General features: G+C 42.0%; 1 protein-coding gene across 2 annotated transcripts in view; it reads right to left on the bottom strand.

Moving 5' to 3' along the window:
- Window positions 1-335: 335 nt before the first annotated feature.
- The window catches only part of Nalcn (sodium leak channel, non-selective), a 259437-nt gene continuing 239086 nt past the window's right edge, over window positions 336-20686 (bottom strand). For both annotated transcript variants that reach the window (XM_050150391.1, XM_050150392.1), the window contains exons 32-44: window positions 20357-20463; window positions 20092-20166; window positions 19257-19376; window positions 17280-17348; window positions 16003-16151; window positions 15215-15308; window positions 13538-13670; window positions 12765-12880; window positions 10029-10186; window positions 8310-8460; window positions 6444-6593; window positions 4177-4294; window positions 336-2055 (exon numbers count right to left, since the gene is read on the bottom strand). In XM_050150391.1, the coding sequence (XP_050006348.1) occupies window positions 1862-2055; window positions 4177-4294; window positions 6444-6593; window positions 8310-8460; window positions 10029-10186; window positions 12765-12880; window positions 13538-13670; window positions 15215-15308; window positions 16003-16151; window positions 17280-17348; window positions 19257-19376; window positions 20092-20166; window positions 20357-20463 (1634 nt within the window). In that variant the 3' untranslated portion in view covers window positions 336-1861. The remainder of the gene's footprint in view (window positions 2056-4176; window positions 4295-6443; window positions 6594-8309; window positions 8461-10028; window positions 10187-12764; window positions 12881-13537; window positions 13671-15214; window positions 15309-16002; window positions 16152-17279; window positions 17349-19256; window positions 19377-20091; window positions 20167-20356; window positions 20464-20686) is intronic.

Genomic DNA, 20686 nt, shown 5'->3' with positions numbered 1-20686 from the left:
GTGAAGCTCTATTACTCAATGTAATGAGCCAAAATAAATCATTTATTTCCTTCTTTCAGCACTAATGCCTACCCATACTCTGGCCACGATTGGCTTCTCTGCCTCATGATGGTTTGGGAAAGTATTTGATGCTCACCCAGCCTTGTCAGCACAACCTTAAAAGGAACATTCTGGCTTTGGGAATTTCCCCTAAATGATTACCGGGGACAGAGTTTTTGCCAACCTAGTGTGGACTGAATATTCCATATAGGGTTGGCAAAATCCCAGTTACAGAGAGCCCCATCCCATACATGTGCAAGGAAAGTATTTAAAAATGACAACCAGATCATAGTAAATTCTTTTACAAGTCCAATATTTATTTTGCTTTTATATACAAAACTCAAATTTCAAATGAACATATAACCAAATAAAAATTCCCCCTGGCTGAACAAGCTTGAATTGCCTATTATCTAAGAGGCACAGGTAACCATAGAAGCAATAGATGGTCATAGAATGCCACCTCTTTTATGTAGAAAAAACGTGACATTTGGCTATTTGAAGAATGTTAAATGGAGAAAGGGATATCATAAAAGCAACCCAGGAGTCAGAGAATTTTTCCATACTCAACCTCTTACAATAATCTGAATATTAAATCTGAAATTAACAGTGACAACTCAGGGCTCTGCCCATGCTAGGATCCATCAGTGCTTCCAAATCATTTTATGTTTCTAATTTTTCCTGAGGACATGTACCATTGACATGTGGGAAAAACACAGTTACATTGTGGTACTCCCAAACTGGGTTCAGAGTGAGATTTTTGTTTTTGTTTTTTCACCTTTCTATTCTTTCCATATGTAATTATGGTAGCATGGAATCTACTACCATTTTGAATCTAGCATTGCAATTGTGTATTAGAGCCAACCCACAATGTCCCTGTCGATTCATAGCAAAATGCCCACAGCAAGGATAAGCCATAAAGTTCACAACCTCTCAAATGCAAGCCTTTTAACTAAGTTGAGTTTAACACTTTCATTCTGTTTTCTAAACTCAGTTATTCAAAGGATTTTTTAAGATTTTGATGTATTTTTTTTTCTCCTCATGTCCCTGACATAATCCGCCTACTGGTTTGCTTTCCACCGATTAACATCTGGAGCTGACTCCTTTACCTGGGACCTGTACACACAACTTTCTTGGAAGCAGACAACTTCATTAGAGTCCTTTCATTAGAGTACTCAGAGACAGAAATCAAATTGCTCTTATTTATGAGCAGCTCATGCACATTTTTAAAAATAACATGAGAAAAAGAATATGCTTTTAAAATTCAGAATCTGTGTGGTTTTGAGGCTGCTGTCATTTTAGCATGAGCTCAGTGCTGACACTTTCAGATCAACCATGAATGATTTCTCCCAAGGGAAGCATTTCTATTGGAAATGGGGGGAAAAGTGAACTAGACTATAACACCTGTACTATGACTGTGGGTCTCTTTGGGAGGAGTAGTCATAACATACAAGAGTGCAGATGAATACATCTTAGCTTATACAGAAAGAATACATGAATGTTTGTGATATATCTGCTATTGATGCAGTTTCTAATATTAACAACATTGCCATTATATACATATATTTTCATGTGTTTCTGTGATTCAAACACAGGGCAAGTGATTTTTCACTGACCTATATCCCCAGCCCCAAATTTTCTATTATAAATCACAGTAATCCACAGCAATACTGCTTGGATAGACCATCTCCACAAATGGACACAAATCAATTTAGAAAATCCCTACCAAAGTGAAATTCAGTTTATAGCAATTACAGATTGCTTTTTGGATGATGAAGGAGAGTACGAGACAACACCCTGTGATTTCCTTTGTCTTGGTTGTCGGCTAAATATCCAGGAGGTCATCTCCGCTCTCGTCACTCTCCACGGTCAGCTGTCTGGTCCACCACTTCTTAACTTCGGAGCCACAGGAAGCTGTGTCTGGCATGGGGTTCATCTTGCACACCACAGACTTCATGGCTGTCCTTCCTCCAAACCGTAGGTTAACCGAAGACACCGAATGGGTTATTGGTTTGGGAGCTGTGGAATTGAAGGAGTCCCGTTATCCACTAGTTGCTGTTTCAGCATGCCTTAACCATTCCTGGAAAAACCTTGATACTCTGAGCAGCGGTGCGTTTGGCTCCCAGTTCCTGCCTCCAGATGTGAATACGGAACCTTTCCCGTGTTTGATTCTTTCCAATAAACTCATGCTTATAGTCAGCTAATAAGAACTCTCAGGAAAACACGCTGCTGGCCCCTTTTACTTTAAAGAAGGTAGAGACGGCAAACACCCCCAACTGGTGTAAAATAGAAGTGTTAGAGTGTGTTCATTAGGGAAACAAAGAAAAGAGTGATAGTGTAGTATTTCAAAAGGAGAGATGGCATGGGGAACAGGTGTGGAAAGTGGAAGTGGCTTTGGCTTTCCGTTGCCTTGGCCTTGTGTCCCCTGAGTAATCTGCAGATATGAAGTCACTGGCACGTACATGTCTCTGAACCTAATCTGTGTCCATTGTAAATGAAGAGAAGGCAAATGTGCTCTCCGTAGTGCTGGGAGACTGAAGAAGATGGGACATTGAGATGACAAAGTGCACAGTGTGGTGCTTGGTGCCTCCTTAAAATGCCCTTCGCTTTTGTCTCCCCCCCTCTGACTTTGTATGCCCCTAGTAGCTTGTCTCAATGGTCATCTTCATTTTCCACACTGAGGCTACACAGACAAGCACGACTGTTGATGATTTGACCATATTCCTCTGTCATCTGCTTAAGTGAATACCAAGGAGGACATTCTCCCCAGGTCATCTCTCATATCTGCTCCGTAGTGTCTGACTAGCAGTGTGGACCACGCTCTTATCACTGTGTCCAGACTGCTGAAATGTTCTGTACCCTGTCACCTGCCTCCAGGTCACTGTCAGTCCCTGCCAGAGGCAAATGAACTCTTGGCTGTGTTGCCACTTTAATCTTTCTAAAGCCTAGGTTGCAAGTGTCATCTCTTGCTCAGGATTCTTTAATGTCTTTCTTCTAACTGCCTATAGTATGGAAATGAAACTGTCCCATCTGTCCTTGAGGGATTTTCACATTGTGGCCCCTGCACCTACTCAGTCTTGCTTCTCATCACTCCTAGCTTTGCTTAAACAAGACAGAAGTTATGACCTCTCTGATCCCTCATCAGGACCTTCCTTAATGGTGGCTTTAAGAACCACGGCACACGTCCAGCTTCAGAATGTAAACTGTATTGCCATCTGCTTTGTGTCACCCATTCTCACTTGGGTGGGGTCAAAGCTGAGCATGGTGAAAGGAGAGAATGAAGCCCTATTTCACTATAGGCTTAGATCTTGATAGGGAGGAGACTGGGGTATGTGCAGAATCGCTCCTCTCTTATTCCTGCGTGTCCCTTCATGAGATCATCCTGGCTTTCTTGTACCACACGTTTCTTCAGGAGAAAACTCTTACTACATCAGCAATGTATGGGAAATAATAGGACTGTGAGGATTGAATGACCCACTAATGCCCTGGGAGTGGTGACTGGCACACAGCGGCCAATGCCACCTGGAGGCTTGTCATCATGACCACTGTCGTTGAGATAAAGACGCTCACGTCAAGGTGAGTGATCAGCTCAGACACACAGCATGTGTTGGGATAAAATGGGACCTGGGCCTTTTCTGAGAACTACATGGCATTTTCTGGAGTTCGTATCTACCCATTCCTTCTGTTTGGGTCTGAAATGTCCCCAGAGGCCCTGGGTGTTGGAGGCTTGGCCCCAGTTTGTGGTATTGGGCAGTGGTAGAATTTTTAAAAGGTGGTACCTAGTAAGTTTTGGGTCACTGGGGTCATGCCCTTGAAGAAGAAAGTAGGACGTCAATCTTTTCCTCTTTCTCTTTGTCCTGGTTGTGATAAGGTGAGCAACTTCCTCATTATACATTCCCACTATGCTTTGCAGCATTATTATAGGCCCAATAGCAATAGTCAACTGACCATGGGCTGAAACCTCCAACAAAGTGAGTCAATAAACCTCTCTTCTTTATAAGTGGATTTTCTCCCATGTATGTTATGGTAACAAAAAGCAGACTAATTTGCATATTAAATAAAATCTTAGACCCGAAATTTAAAGAAAGAGCAAATGCTTCTTAAATACCTGAAATGGGTAGAGATGAGTGATGTACCTACCTGAGGGCAGACGCCATTGTCCAAACTTCCTCTGGGGTTTCCCAGGATCTGCTGCATCCTGTCGACTGCCTCCTCTGTCTGATAGAGTAGGGCTCAGGAGTTGCTGCTGACTGCTTGTCTGCATGGGAGAAGAGTTAGTCAGTTGTGGGTCTTTCTCTTAAAAAAAAAAACATACTTAGTCTGTCACAAATATCTGTAGTGCTTTTGGGGTATAGGATGGTAATTATCACGTTTGTAGCATACAGTGATGAAATCAGGATAATCCCCACGTCCAGCTCCTCAACTGTCGACCATTTCTGTGTGTTTGCAACCTTGTGACTTTTTTAGTTATTTTGAAACCTGTCAAAGACTATTGAAGACTACATGTGATAATTATCTTCACTGTCAACTTGATAGCCCTAGGGAAGCCCAAACTGAGGACTCCTGATGCTACGGACTCCTTGGCACTTTGCCTCCATCCCTAGCTCACCAGGCACCTTGGTCTTTCCTAACCATTGTCATCTTCTTTTTGAAGATTTACTTTATTTGTGTGTGTGTGTGTGTGTGTGTGTGTGTGTGTGTGTATCTACAAAAGTGTATGCCACACATGTACAGATACCCACAGGGGCAGAAGAGGCCATTGGATGCCCTGGAGCTAGAGCTATAGGTGGTTGTGAGCTGTCGGATGTGGGTGCAGAGAACTGTCCTTGGTCCTCTGGAAGAGCAGTTGTCTCTCCAGCCCTCCACTGTCTTGATTTGCATGCTACTTTAAACCTTTAAAACTCTCCCTGCATCCTTGACTTTTGGACTACCTTTTGAGAGCTCTGAAATCTTTACTTCCTCTCTATCATTGGTCTTGTCTCAACCTGACTTGGCTGCTCCTCATAAAGTATTGCCAACTGTGGATCATTTTTTTTTTTAAACCTCTTTTGTCGACTGCTCCCATAGAGTCTGTGGAGAAGGAAGAAGGCAAGGGATTCCTGGTTTCTTGTAGAGAACTGTGAAACTCACACAAAACTGTACCAGGACATAACAGAGCCATTTGGAGCCTCTGCTGGACCATGGAGCCTTGTGCTTCAATTTGTCTGTCACCCCTGACTGTGCTGCTCTGCATCATGAGCTCTGAAAAACTGGAGGCACTGCACAGTGTGCTAGATGGACCCCATGTAATTAGCATCAAATCATTGCAGCCGCATAAAGGGGTGGGGCCTCTTTGCCAACTGCTCCTCATAGCACAGAGCTCTCCCAGATGCTGGTAATTCTGGTTTTTGTTGTTGCTACTGTTTTTGAATAGACATGTATAATAAATTTGAAAATGAAACTAGCCCAGTTTTAATAGATAGAAGCTACCCAAATACATTTTCTTAATTCTGTATGCTCCTCTGTTGCCCAAATAAGAAAGAATAAATCCCAAGTGCATTTTGTTATTGAAGAGGGTTGAAAGCTAAGTGCATGCATTTTGCTAGCTTTACTGAAAATTTGCACAATGTGCTGAGAAGAAAATATTTATGGCAAGGCTCATGTAAATCATAATCTTTTAAAGCACATGTTTCTATGCCCAAGTTTAGCTAATATGATAATCTTTTAGACAAAAGAAGCAAGCAAGCAACATTCAGGATATTAACAGTTTTTAGTATACGTATTGTGTAGATTAGATCTTGAATAGCCTGTAAGTTTGAGGCTTGGTCTCCAGCCTAAGATACTAATAAGAGAGGAGCAGAGAAAAATGTAGAGCTCAATAAAAATCAATTAAAAAAGGGAGGAAAAAAGAAGATACTAATAGGAGGTGGTAAAATGTTTGGGAGGTGGAGCCTAGTGGGTGGAGGTTGGGTTATTATGGGGGTCAGGTGAGGGCTGTCCTTGAAGGGGATTTTGGAGTCCCATCCCCTTTCTATCCCTTTTGCTCCCTGGACACCACACTTTCCCACACCACTCTCATGACGTACTACTGTAACACTGTATAGTGAGTCAACCACGCTTTGACTGAAATATTCCAAACTGAGAGCCAACTAAACCTTGTCTGCTTCTAAGTTGATTATCTCAGGTATTTTGTTTAGTAACAGAAAGTTGATTTACACACCACACAAGCCACAATTTTATCAAAATATCTCAACTGAATTCTAAGTGACAAAAATAAAAATCCATGGATGTACATGCTCTTATTAGCTTTGGTTCTTTTGCAAAAAAAAAAAAAAAAAAAAAAAATCACCTGAAAAAAAAAATACTGTCATTTTGTTTGAAATGTTTGTGGCCAGGATCAACTCCCACAGAGCACCCTTGGATCTTACCTCAGGTTGCGTATTCTGGTCCTGGCTGTTGGCGTTAGTGTCCTCACTTGGCTGGGTGGTCTCGATGCTGGGAGGGTTCAGGAAGCGGCTCAGCTCCTGCTGCTGGCTCTCCCTCAGGCTGTGGATGATGCTGCATGACTGCTGCTGTTTCTGTAGGAAGAGGCTGCGCTTGCATAAGGAGGAAAGGTGCCCGCTTCTTTGTCCCATTCCTACCAAGCCACTTTCTCCTTCCCTCTCTGAAGACCTGTGGGTTTGCTGGCCTCTTAGGACATTCCAAATAGGAATCTTGAGTCAGTTTTGAGGCTGGTAGACTGACATACAAGTCTTGGAGATTGGAGGCATCTCCCACCTATTCCATTTGTGTAACAACTGGACTTGCTGTGCTCTTCCATGCTAGTTTATGTTATTTAAAATTCCTAATGTGGTTGTTTTAGTTTCCCTTGCGATTTAATTTTATGCTCATTTAACCAATTTTAGCCCCCTCCCCCCACTTTCCTGAAAGTTGTAAGCACCAGAGGGTCTTTAGTAGATGAGGAGGAAACTCTTACTTCTGTCTTAGTTCTGGACTTTGTAGGGCAGCCTGGTAGGGCCAGTCTAGCATCAGCCTCTTTTTCCTGTCCAAGGCTTCCCTCACAGGGTCTGAGCAGGACAGTTGTAATCCATGGAACCAGAAGAGCTATGACAGCCTTGTTGTGATTGGGTAGCAGTGGGCAGCTGGCCTTGCTCTAGGAAAATGTACTTGAGAGCTTATTTTCCTTGGGGAATGTTTTCCTCTAACAGAAATGTATGTTTCTGTAGTGGATATTATTCCAAAGGGCAGGATCAGACAAATCTTACATAACGTTAATGGTGTTGCAGGAAGTGTTTACTGATTGGTTTGCCTTTCTTCCTCTGTATGTGAAGCATAAGTCAAAAGTGCCCATAAACGTTAATTGCCCAATGAAGCCCTCACTGGAAATACAGTATATGCTAATGGAGTATATATTCATTAGTATGTGAGAGCCTCACACAAACTTACGGTTCAGGAGGCAGCAGGCACATCATTAAAATTCCGCGAGAGGTGGTCTTTCGAGACTGAACAACGTGATAAACCATATGTTGGAACTTTTTGCAGCAATTTAAAAGTAGTTTTGTAAATTCCATCTCAGTAGATATTTTTGGAATTTCATACGGTTGAGTTTAATAAATGGAGATCATAAATATTTGAATACCAATAAATTGCTTTTTAAACCTTCGTGTTATACAGCTTTGATTCGATTGAAACGTTTGGTGGAGCCTGCTGAGGGGAATGAGGCAGAAACTAGGGTAGCCTTAAAGCTGTTGCAGCATCAGACACTGAGTGGATGAAGATGATGCGTTTTAAGGGGTATCAGGCTAGACCCTGAAGGGTTGTGTTGCTAAAAGGTTGTACTGAGGACTTTCTTCTCTTTTGCTCCACTTTCTCTGAATGTGAGTGTGTGTCATGGTGTTAATTGTCAACTGGACAGAATCCAGAATCACTTGAGAGATGGGTCTCTGGGCATGTTTGCGGGGGATTATCTTGATTATTGGTATGGGAAGACTTATCATAATTGTGAGTGGCACCATTCTATGAGCAATGGGTCCTGGACTTTATAAAATGTGGAAGGTGGGCCGAACACTGGCATCTATCTGCTCTCTCCATCTCCCGATTGTGGAGGAGATGTGATTGCACAACACATGTCATGTGAATAAACTCCCGCCTCCCCCTCCGTAATGGACTGTATTCATGAGCTGTGGGCCAGGATAAGCTTTCTCTTTTAAGTTCCTTTTGTCAGAGTATTTCATCACAGCAACGGGAAAGGAAAGCCAGCCTCCCCCTCCCCCCCGTGCTTGTGGTTCACTCACAGCCCTGATGCGTTTCAAGCACTTCTTCAGCCACATGCGAATGGTCTGCTTAGCCACCTCCTCCTCGATGGTGTACTCCAGCTGCTCCCTGGCCAGCAGCTCCTCCAGCTGCAGGCTCTTCCTGATGTCCACAGAACGGTAGGAGAGCATGCTAGAAGACAGGAACAGCGGCAGCACCGGTCAGATTCACCTGGTGTTCAAAATGCAGAGGGCACATCTTTCCAGCTCATCAGTGTAGCATTTGATGCCACTCACAGCTGGGCTGGTTATGTCACCGCTGTGTCTCCCTTGTCTTGTGTGAATGCTGAGGATAGTCTTGGCACCTACATTTGAATAAGTTACCTGGCAAGCTAATGTCTGTAAGAAACTTAGAAGATGAATGTATCTGAGCGCCAATGCTGCAGAAGACCCATGTTAGATGATTCCGACAGCTCTAGCTGGCCAGACTAGAGTATCTGGGGATTTAATCCAAGACAACTGTTATTTTCACAAAAGGAGTAACAGAGACACACACAGACACACACACACAGACACACACACACAGACACACTGTGGGGCAATGGTCTGTACCCTGTCACTTGTATTTTAAATAAACGCTTATTGGCCAGTAGCCAGACAGAAAGTATAGGAAGGGCCACCAGGCAAGAAGTAGATGTGGGGCAATGAGAATTCTGGGAAGAGGGAAGTTTCAGTTTGCAGTTGTCACCCAGAGAGAGAGGAAGCCAGACACAGAGCAAGCAAGATGTGACTGCCTCACCGAAAAAGGTACCAAGTCACGTGGCTAACACAGACAAGAATTATAGGCTAATATAAGTTATAAGAGTTAATAAGAAGCTTGAGCTACTAGGTCAATCAGTTTATAACTAATATAAACCTCTGTGTGATTTCTTTGGGACTTAAAGAACTGGGCAGGACAGAAACCTCATCCAACACACTTACACACACACACACACACACACACACACACACACACACTGAGAATGGCTTGTGTGAAGGTGAAGGCAGAGATCACAGTATAGATCACACTGCTAGCTAAATATTGCAAGAAGCCATTCAAAGATCTAACAGAAGGTTGGAACTGAGTCTTCCTCATAACCTCACAAAGAGCCAACTCTGCCCATGACTTCAGGTTTCCTGCTTCTGGAACCATAAGCAATAAGCTTCTGCTGTGGGAACTTGAGCACAGAGGCTCTAGCAAGATACACAGATGTTCTTAAGAGACTAAAAGATAGAGCTGAGTTTGAGCCTATCTGGTGCAGAAAACGTGAAAATGTAGTGTTTTAAGCAACAGAGCAATTACGAAAGAGCAGGTGGGGCAGATTCTTAGCAGACTCACCTGAGTAAAATGGTATGTATTTCAGCTTCATCTTCATCAAGGAACCAAATGACCCTGAGAAAGTCAATTCTTGCGGGACCACACCCTCATCCCCCAAAAAAGAGACAGAACCACTCCCTCCATGTCTTCTCTTTCTTTCCTCCTAGGAGGGCAGGCCACGGCTTCCTATCCTTATGTGAGGCATTGATCCGACATGATCATAGCGAGGCAATGAGAAAGACTACTTCATTCCTAGAAAGTGTGCCCTTACTTATCACCATGGCATCATGGCAACTCATGTTTCAAATATCCTTGGTAACTGAATTCATAGGCCTTCGTGTGTTACACCTATCATTTCTGGCCCCCCAAAAAAGTGACACTGGTCTTTAGAACCAGCTTCATACCTCAAGACATCATGGAAGGTGACATCACCACCATTGTGTAGCCTCTCCATCTCATAGCACATGTGCTTAAACAGGAGCTTGTCTTTGTCAAGGTCCACTTCCAGCCTCCCCCGCAGCAGCCGTAACAGGAACTTCACTCGGAAGGTGGGGATTACACCCTGGGTGAGACAGCACAAGGGCCAGCAAAGACAGTCATCAGGAGGCTCTAGGAATTCACTGGGAGGGGATCTCTTTTTACAGGGAAACCTAGACAATAAAATGAATCTATGAGCCAAGACTGGTGGCTCAGGCTTATAACCCAAATATCAAGTAGGCGGAGGCAGGGGGATCACCAGCATAAACAGCCCCAGACAGGAAGAAAGTCACAGGCTTCTTTGAAAGCTGCACAGAATGATGTGTGATAGGCATATAATGTAAAGTACTGATCAGCAGCCTTCTGCTCCTCTGGTCTAATGGCTTTCCTGACTTCTGCGCCAGGGAGGGTGAGGAGCGCCCATGCAGCTTTCCCTAGAGCCGGCCCTTAGTTCTTACGTTCAGCAGTCTATCCACCTCTGCACACGCAACCTTGATGAATATCTTTCAAAGAGTAGGCAGTACACCCATATACAACCCTCCTCACTTGATTTGGGTCTCAGGGACTTATTAACATTTGTTATTCTGTTTCCATTGAAAGGTTTCTTTGTAGGTCTTCACAATGATTAGAACAACTTACAGATAAGACAATGAGTCTTCAGCTTTGCTCTCATCTGGGATAAACCTGGACACGGGGACTCTAAAAGTTATCACTCTATCCCATATAACACAGTCTAATCCACCAACTCTGACTATATCTTTGGATGAGCCTGGTGACCTACGGCTTCTTGCTAGTCATTAGGATGTCAGTGTGAATGGGGGTGTGATATTCCTACTCATATCAAATGAGAACAAGTTCAATGGGTAATGGTTACAGAGAAAATACAGATCTAGATGAGGCAAAAGAACCAGACCAAGTATCCCTGTCCTCCACAGTTCACTGGAGCCCAGTTGGGGAACAGGGAGGACCAGTGTAGGCAGAAAGTAAAATGGGGTGAAGATGCCAGATCCTGCCTTGCAGATCCTGGGGGATGATCATACCTTGTCTTCCTGACCCTTTCTTCTGTCAACTATGCTAGTTCCTTGCCTCTATACCCTCATCTCTTCCTGAACTATGTTTTGGTCTTCCCAGGATGGGTCTTTCCTCATTTCTTGATGTGAGCTCAACCATCACCTCTTCACTCTTCAAACCTTCATGACCTCCTCAGCTAAATCCACGTTCTGCCTTCTTTAATGTAGTCTTAACTTCTGGAACTCCATAGGAGTCAAATATCTCCTACAAAAGTGGTAGGGCCAGAAGTGTTTCACATTTTGGGTTTTATAAACTTTGGAATATTTGCATTTATAGAATGAATGATTTAGGGATAAGATCCAAGTCTAGGCATAAAATTCATTCATGTATTTTTTGTTTTTAATCTTTCAAAACAAGTTCTTGGGTATCCCAGGCTGACCTTTAACTTAAGGCTGTCAGACTTTTAATTCTCCTGCTTCTGCCTCCCACACACTAGGGCTACAGCTGCAGGTGCGACTTATTTATGTCGCACATATGCCTTATACACATATCCTGGAAGTGACTTTATAAAATATTATTAGTGTGCCTATGTTTTGACTGTGAGATGTCACGTGAACTCAGGTGTGAGTTCTTCGATTTGTGGTGTTGTGTTAGTACTAAAAAAAATTTCAAGTCTGAATTTTGGACTAGGGATACTAACCTGTGCCACAAGTATCATTTCACTTTGATGGATTGTCCCCCCTTTAGGACATAAGCTCTGTGGGCACAGGAAACTTAGCATTTGGGAATTGCTTTACCTCAGTGCCCAGACATGTGCTTGACTTTTAGAAGGTAAAGATAAAAGAGATCAAAGAGGAGAGGAAGAAGAAGAGAGGAACATGCAGGATACTGAGGAAGAGAAAGGGAAAGGGGGAAGAAAGAAGGTAGGTGAGAACAAGGAAGTTGTTTCTGCCTTGGCTAACTCTTGGAAACACTGGTTAAGATATTTACATACTAACTTAGAAATGGTTCAAAATAATCAGGTCTCCATGCAACTAATTAATTTTTTGGTGGTGCTGGGGTTTGGAGCCAGGACTTTTTGCATGTGCAGCAAACACTCAATCCCTGGGCTGCATCCTCAGACATCACTTGTAACTCAAATGTGTGTTTCGTCTTGATGGCTGCTTAAGGTTGAGGGGATGGTAAGTGTGTAGTAGGTTTCCCCTCTTGGACCTGCAGTTTCCTTCCTTCTTCTCAAGCCCAGGACAGATGTCCTTCAGGTTTCTTCTTTTGTTGACCTTAAAGTCTAAAGACTAGGCTGTTCATAGTTGGAAAGAACACGAGATGAGGTTGTTCTGCTCCCTGGCCTTTCATGTTCATCTGACTCAATGACAAGTTTCTGCAATGCAGCAGTGAGAGTTCCAGATTTAGTCTATCTCAATCCTTACCCAAAGACCCTTAAAATAGGTCATTTGTTCCCTTTGAGAGGGAGCAGCCATTCCCCCACCCCTAGGTCGAGGAAGATCTTCAACACCTGATTCTCCTGCTTCCAGTTCCCAAGTGCTGGGAGCACAATCACGAACCACTGTACCCAGTTTTATTTGGTGTTGGGGATCAAAACCATGATCCTACGTGTGCTTGTTGAGTAAGTGAGCCACACCCACAGTTCCTACCTCTCTCTTATCATCCACCATGTTCCATATGATTTGAAAATGGCGAAGATCATTGTAACTTAAAAGCTGATCCTCTTCAGTGGAATAAAATAAGGAGAAATTCTCCACAATTATGGCTAAGAAAAAAGAATTCAGATGTTAGACAAATATACTAATGTGACACTTTTTAGAAAGAGTAAAGCATCTATAATAAAAAATAGATGTTATCACTCACATTATAAAGCCAATTTTTCAAAGTGATTTCAGTACAGTTTCCAGGTTGGCATGTCTCTCACTTGGGCCACTAAGCTACTTTTTCAATACTTGCTTTTCCAAAACATGAGGGTCATGAGCTCAAAAGCACTCTGTGTAGACATTCATGCCAGCTGGCCCCTACTCTTACTTGAGAGTTCCAGGGCATTTTAAAGGGTCATATTGTGTCTGGGTGGCCCCACAGCTGGTGGACAAAATATATCTTTGAAAACAAAAATATGTGATATTCTGAGGCCACAAAAGTAGCCCTCCCTGATTTGTGTTCGGCCCAATCCATGGGAAAAGCTCTTTGGTAATTAATGAGCATAATAAATAGGACAACTCTCGAATCTGCAATCAACTGCCATTTCTATGCTTTTCAAAGGTCTTTTCAGCTCCTGGGTTGAGAGGCAACAATTTATAATTAGTGCGACGAAACACCCGCCCCAAGCAATCCAGGATAATTACTCGAAAATTGTACATAATTATCTAAGTACCTGAGTTTGAAAAGATGAAAAAATAATTCCACGAACATCTCTTACCTACAAGCAGATTCAGCATGATGTAGGCGATGATGACATAGAAGGAGCAGAAGTACATCAGTGCCCCCGCGTAATTGCCACAGTCTGTGGCCCAGTATGTAAATTCATCTGGAGTGCAAAATGGAGGCTGAACCTGTGAGGCAGTGGAGGACACGGAGGGGAGAGTGAGAGCATGGGAGGGCACAGGTTTCTTCTGAGTGTAGTGCTCAATGAACCTATTCTTGACAGTATGGGATGTAGTTAATGTAAGGCCATCATGAAAAAGCCACACATGTGGGGCACACACACCCTTTGCAGCATGGGTATTTCATCTGTGCTATGCTTTTAGTCTTGTAGATGCCTTAGTTCAGTGGCACTGATGGAAGTACAATGCAAATGAACAGGTTTCCCATCCTCACCAGTAGTCACTAGGACCAAACTTTAGAAAACCAAATAAAGAGGAACTTAATTTATTTTCTGATTTAAACAATGGATTAATCTGTACATAAGTATAATAAGCATACCAAATTCACATTAAAGTTGTGTGAGGACTAATTACCTATCCTGAGGCACCAAAATGAGATGCTATAGAAATTATGAAGTTCAATAATTAAAAGCCGTGCATTCTGTTGGACCCACAAACCCTTCTGTGATACTGTCCTGGCTTCTCTTAACCAGGACTACTGGTTCTTTCCTCTGTATTTACACATACTCTTTTGGGACTCCTATTTAGGATTTATTTAATTCTGCCTTGTGTTGTACCTGATTTGATAAATTTGGCTTCTATTTTTTCATGTTTAAAATTTCCTGTGCCCCACTATGTGCTATATTTGCACTAAGCATTAGGGATAGATTAATAACAAAGGCACATCCCTGTTCTCTGAAAGCTGACTACAGTTTAAGATCTCATTTACCAGCACAAGGGTCATTAGCTCCATGTAGTAATTTAAATTTAATTTGTATTAATTAACAAGCAAAAGTAAATGGAATATAAAAGTTTTTCAGATATAACTGGTCACACCATACATGGCTAGCAGTTTCCTGTCTGGACAGCACAGGCTTCTTTACTGAATGTCTGTAGGACATCACTGGTGTCTGTGAGGTGATGGGGAGGAGAAAGAGAGAAGTTTAACTCTACAGTTCTCTAGAGCTGTTATGCATGTCCAAACAAAAAATACAGGTTACTGTAAGAATGGATAACCCATGGTTTAAAGTGTGGGCAAATGTGCCTGAAGACGCAAATGTTAACACCATGGTTAGAGGATCATACAGACTTATTGGACAGAAAGCAGGATCCCGAAGGAAAGAGTGGTCAGACCACATAACGCATTCGCCTTGAGGAACCTTTGGACCTGCAGAAGGCCTACGGTCCAGGACAAAACAGAGACTTGGTTAGTGTCTGATGAATGTGTTAAATAAATCTCCTTGTTTTGATTGCTAAGCTATGGAGGATAGGAACAAAGGAACAGTGCTCATTATTAAATATTATTAAAATAGCTTAAGTTATGTTAAGTGAATATTTGGGATATTTTGCTCTTTATATTCATATCTTATAATGTTAAAAAGTCAAAGTTAGGAACTAGGTGGTCAAATTATTCTTTTTTTATTAAATACAAGGCCTTTGTGCTAACAAGGATACCATTGCCATGTACATGTGACTTTATGTTGAGGCACTGAAAATGATGAGGGGGTATTTACCATACAATCATGCATAATCTTGTTCCAGTCTTCCCCTGTGACGATTCGGAACAATACAGTAATGGCTTTGCCAGCTGAAGAAAAATTGGCATGCCTAATTTAATAAAACAGAATGGAGATTGCATGAGTTGTCATCGTCATGAAGCAATATGGGTAGTCACCACCAAACAGCTTGGTTGCCAGGTTATGGTTATCAAAGCTTAAAGCCTCTTGCTAGCAGTGTGGCTTCTTGACAAACCAGGTCCCACAAAATCACCAGTTTACTGGCTTTCATTTTGATCAACTGAGTGAGCTTTGGCTACAAAGAAGTGATTCCTTCCTTTGCTTGGTCATCGAAGAAAACTCAGACTTCACCAAACAAATTACCTGCCAGCAAGGCATTTGCACGTGTTTTGTTATTTTAGAACTTTTAAAATGACAACAGCGGATGCTACCATAATGTGGAGGATGAGCTTCTGAAAATGCTTTTCTTATAACAGAGTGTTTTTGTAGGTTCTAACTTCCTACAAAACTGCTTTATTCCCAACAAAATGATACAGCATTTCAGAGAAGTACATGGAAATTAGGAATGGTTATTCCCAACAATGGGTAGAATTATAAAATCCTTTTTTTGCTTTGTTTTGCATTTTCTAAGGATTCTAAAATAAACATGCTTATCTTTGTCAATTTGAAAATGTCATTAAAATATGTATGCTTTATTTTATTTTCCAACCAGTTACTACCCCTTTTCACCAACGCTATGTAAAGGTTTGCTTGGTAAATGAATAGGAAGACAAATACATGCTGACCTGTTAATGTTCTCTCCGTATTTCACGGTACCAAACAGAACAACCCCAGCAAAGGCATAGCACAGCAGCAAGAGGAACATCCCTACGATGATAAAGAAGCTCTTGTACATGCTGACAACCACCGTCAGGAGGAGCATCTTTAACGTCACCTGTGGGCGAGAAAGGGCACAGTCAGGGCAGATGGAGAGAGGAGGAGAGCAGGAGGGAGAGACAGTTCTAACTGTGGGGAGGAGCCGGCTGGTGAATAATCTATATGCAGGTTGGCTGTGTAGCAATTCCCAAGTACATCATTTGAACGTTGTTTCCTGTTAGATATTAAATCTCAATATTATTAAAAAACCATCTGGCATTGAGAAATCTTATTCATACTTCAAACAGTTCAGTCACTCAAGAGAAATTAATTGAATTAACAACACAAGATTCTTAGTCTTCCACTTCCTCTTCTTTTTCTACCCAGACATCCGTAAGGTCAACACATTTTTGACCTATAGCTAATATTTTTTTCAGTCAATTTAAAAAAAATTTTTAAATAAGCTTTTTTATTTTATACCAACCCCAGTTCCCTCTCCCTTCCCTCCTCCAACTCTCCCCTTCCCCCTACTCTACTCCCCATCTTCAGAGAGGGTGAAGCCTCCCATGGGGAGTCAACAATGTCTGTCACATCACTTGAGGCAGAACCAAGCCCCCCCTTCCATGTATCAAGGCTGAGCAAGGTACTCCTCTATAGGGAATGGGCTCCAAAAATTTGTCACCCACAGACGTCCTAAAAAACTAAATGTAATAACTGTTTAATGTCAAGTAACCACCAATGATTAAATCTAGCAATTACATGGATAGATGGGATCGATATGTGAAACAATGCTAGTGACAAAAGAAGCAGTATCCCTTTACAAAAGAGAACACAGGTAGTCTGTGGTGTGCATAAATGCTAACAAGGAATCTAGAACAATGGAAACATTATCATCAATTATAAATTTTCTGCAATAAAGTTAATTTAAAAACAATAAGTTAAGACACATTAAGAATGACATTGGCTTTTGGTTTCAGAGTTAACGTGTTTTCTTTCATATTTTCCTCAGCAAATAGGATAAACAAAAATAACAACAGGAAATATAGTCTAAGATTACTAACCCACTGATTTAATGTGATATTTAATATCATTAATCTTGACTTATGAAGTTTAGTTCTTTGTTGACATAGGTCAACAACCAGGTCAGTTGGCACCAGTGATTCAATGCTTATGCAACCTTTGAAAGGATTCTGCATGACATACTTACATGCTTTCCACAGATGGAGAAAAATCTAAAGACAATCACACAGGCTCCCATCATGTAGGTGTATGCATTCTGAAATTTAAACAGAAGACAGGCTTTTTTTTTTTACAGTTTGTACAAAAGATCTTGTTATAGTTCCATTTTTCATTTTGCTTTCTGTGAAATCTAGTAAATAATTAGTTTAATAAAATGTGAAAATTCCTATAAGAAATTTATCTAAAATAAAGGTGCCGTAAAGGTCACTGAAAAAACTCATGAATAAGTATTAGATTTAAAATCAAATCTGAGATGAAACTTCGGGTTTTGTTTTGCTCAACTGAATTCTGTATTTTGAAACTCATTTCACGTAAAGCAGTGACCAGTCCTTTGGAGGACAGGGCAGGAAATGTAGGGGGTAGCCATGTAATGAGAGGAAGTTGAATGAGACAGGAAATAAAGGCATAATAAAGAGTGGTCAGATGTTGAAAAGAAGGCTTGAGAGGATTGGAGATGTAGCTTAGTTGGTAGAAGTCTTGCCTAACACATGTAAGGCCCTGGGCTCAATATCATATGCTACGTAAACCCAGAGTAGTAGTGATGTCTATAATCCCAGCACTTGGGAAACAGGAGCAGAAGGGTCAATTTTTTAATGTCATCCTTGACTACATATTGACTTCAAGTCCAGCCTAGGCTACATGGGACCTTATTCCAACAACAGCAACACTTGAAGACAGCTTTTCCTGAGATCAGTCCCCTGTTTATAAATAGATCCATTTTAGAAAAAGTACCCCTACCCCTCAGCTCAAGAGGACTGCATCAGCTTGCTCTTCAAGTGTATGCTGAGGGCCAGAGATCACTCTGTGCTTTATGATTCACAAGGTTTCTTGTGAGAAACAAAGATGCCACTGGCCACAGCATAACAACGGTGACATTCAGCTGATGCCAAAGCATGAGCATTCTCCAGGAGCTGCCTTGCCAAATGACAACAGTCCCAGATGGGTCCCTGGAAGGGGGTCCACTGAGCTCCTTGGTGAGGCAAATGGACAGGAATGTGGGCACGGAGCATCGTTGGATGGAATACAGGGACTGTGCCTTCCTTCGCAGCAGTCTGCTGCAAAATACGGCAAAGAATGATTGCTTTTCTCGGACCAGAGGTTTTTCTCAGGGGAAGAACTAAAGCAGTCAAGCAGAATAGGGAAGCTTTTTTGGTGGCTCAGAATTTCCTCTGTGGGCGATATTTGAGATTAGGAAGCCTACCATATTCTTCCATTTAGACTGAGTAGCATTTAGTCAAAAGTTTGTCTAGATAAAGTAAACACAATCATAATATGCTTTTTCTGCCTCTTCTCTCCACATTAGTTCAGGATTTATTATGGACATCCTAAGTCTTTACATTAGAAGTCATGATAACCACAGCCCCTGGGCTAAAGACTGGATGATTTTCACATGGACCCCAAAGTCCTGAAAAGACTTAAATTTCCATTTGTTCAAACCTCGTGCTGTATTATATGCTCTGGCTCCTTCTACTTCAGCCACAACAGTGACTATATTTTATCTGTAGACCAGCCAAATTTTCCCATGGCTGTAGATTTGAGGGGCTGGACCTCAGACATGGATATTGATGGGTTCAGAAAATTGAGGGAGAAGAGTGCCTTGAGTACATAGGGTTGCATTATAAGTCTTGCTTGTATTGGGGTGGCAAAGGTGCTTCTCTGTCTCAGGGTGCAAGGTCTGAGTCTTCAGATTCTAGCCCTTTAGATCTGCACACCATAGGTCTTTGAAGATCCAGGATTTGCCTATGTCGGAAGTGTAGGTGTGTGCACGTATACATATACATATTTGTGTGTGTGTGTGTGTGCAATTTGCAAGCATGTCCCGGGGCATTTATGAGCAAAGCTCAGATTTAGAAATTTGATCTAATGCCCTAGAAGAGACTGGAAACAGCCCTGAACTAGGAAAAACCAAAGTATCAGCTAAAATAAAGTTCAAAGATGTGCCTACCAGCAGAGCAAAGTGAAGCACCACCCACACGACACCAAGAGATGTCACCAAGAGATCATATCTGTTTCTTCTGCTCTGCCAGAACCCAGCTGGTGACATTGCAATGATCTTCATGGTAACCTAGAGAAAGCAAGAAAGATGGACACCAGGCTAGTTCTTAGACATGTTTAAATCAATTAGTTAGACATGTTATATATAATTAAGGACATAGTTAATAAGAGAGTTAGTCACAAAGATATATTTTTTAAAAAGCCAAGCAGGCACAAAGATACATTTAAAAAAAAGCCAAGCAGACTGCCTATCTATTCTCTATATTTGTTCCCTGGATTAATGACTAAGTGCTCATTGCAGGCTGTTTTTCTACCTTGAGTGAAAAACTGTACTTTGGGAAGCATCAGCCAGTTGACAGAAAACGAGAATTCACTTGCCTTTCAAAGAAGATTGACTGGAAAATAGATGTGACACAGGGAAAACACTTTAGATAATAGTGGCCCCACTTCTGGCATGCTTACATCTGTGCTGTAATCTGAATCCCTGATTAACAGTGGCTCGAGTCCTGTGCTCCAAACATGCAAACCCTGTTAGTAGGCAGGCCAATGCTCAGACACAGCAATCAGCAGGAGTGTTTCAGCAGTTAGACAAATTAGGAATATAAAGTGAAATTTGTTGAAGTTAAGCAGCACATCCAGAAAGGAGATAGATGCCCATGAAATCCACCCCTTAAAGGTTTCAAAAACGAGAACACGGAGCTGGAAGTAGACGCCATCACGGTGGGGTACTGTTTTCCTTTTTGTTGTTCTTAGCTTCCCCCAGAGCAGCAGACTCATCACTGTACCTCTAAGACAAAGATGAAGGTGAAGACAACTGACATTGTTGCCAAAGGAACGGTCACAGGATCTTCGACGTCCCACTGCAAGCAGAGCACAAGTCACTGTAGCATCCACCAGGCAGACTTTTCCCTCTCTGCTCCCATCTTAGCACACACAACAATTTTACATTTACTAAAGATAAGAGGATGCAAATGCCAACGCCCAATTGCAACGCTGCAATCACACCCAAGGTGTGAAACCCACTCCAAATATCTCAGGGTGAAGCAGTACCTTGACTGATAGCAACACAGACTGGGCCAGAACCAGCAACGCGATTGTCCTCTTAAAAAAGGGATGCTGGGTTATGTCATACATTTTAGCTCTAAAGCCATCGTTATCTGAAAGAGAAAAACATAGGCGAGGGCACTTTAGACACAGGCCGGATTTCCTTCCTTGTCTTTTATATTCTTTAACGTTCATCTTCAAACCCATTACAGCCTTCCCCTCCAGTTCTATCTATGGTGAGTGCTTTGCAGGAATGGCTGGCACTTGATATTAAAATGACAGCGCACAGTAACATCCATATTGGAAGGAGAAACGCATCATTCGATTTCTGTCGGC

Source organism: Alexandromys fortis, unplaced genomic scaffold (assembly GCF_014885135.2).
Source record: "Alexandromys fortis isolate MF-2015 unplaced genomic scaffold, M_Fortis_MF-2015_v1.1 scaffold_66, whole genome shotgun sequence".
NCBI classification, from domain to species: domain Eukaryota; kingdom Metazoa; phylum Chordata; class Mammalia; order Rodentia; family Cricetidae; genus Alexandromys; species Alexandromys fortis.
Note: the sequence above shows the minus strand (reverse complement) of the source record. Positions and strands in the feature narration are given on the sequence as shown.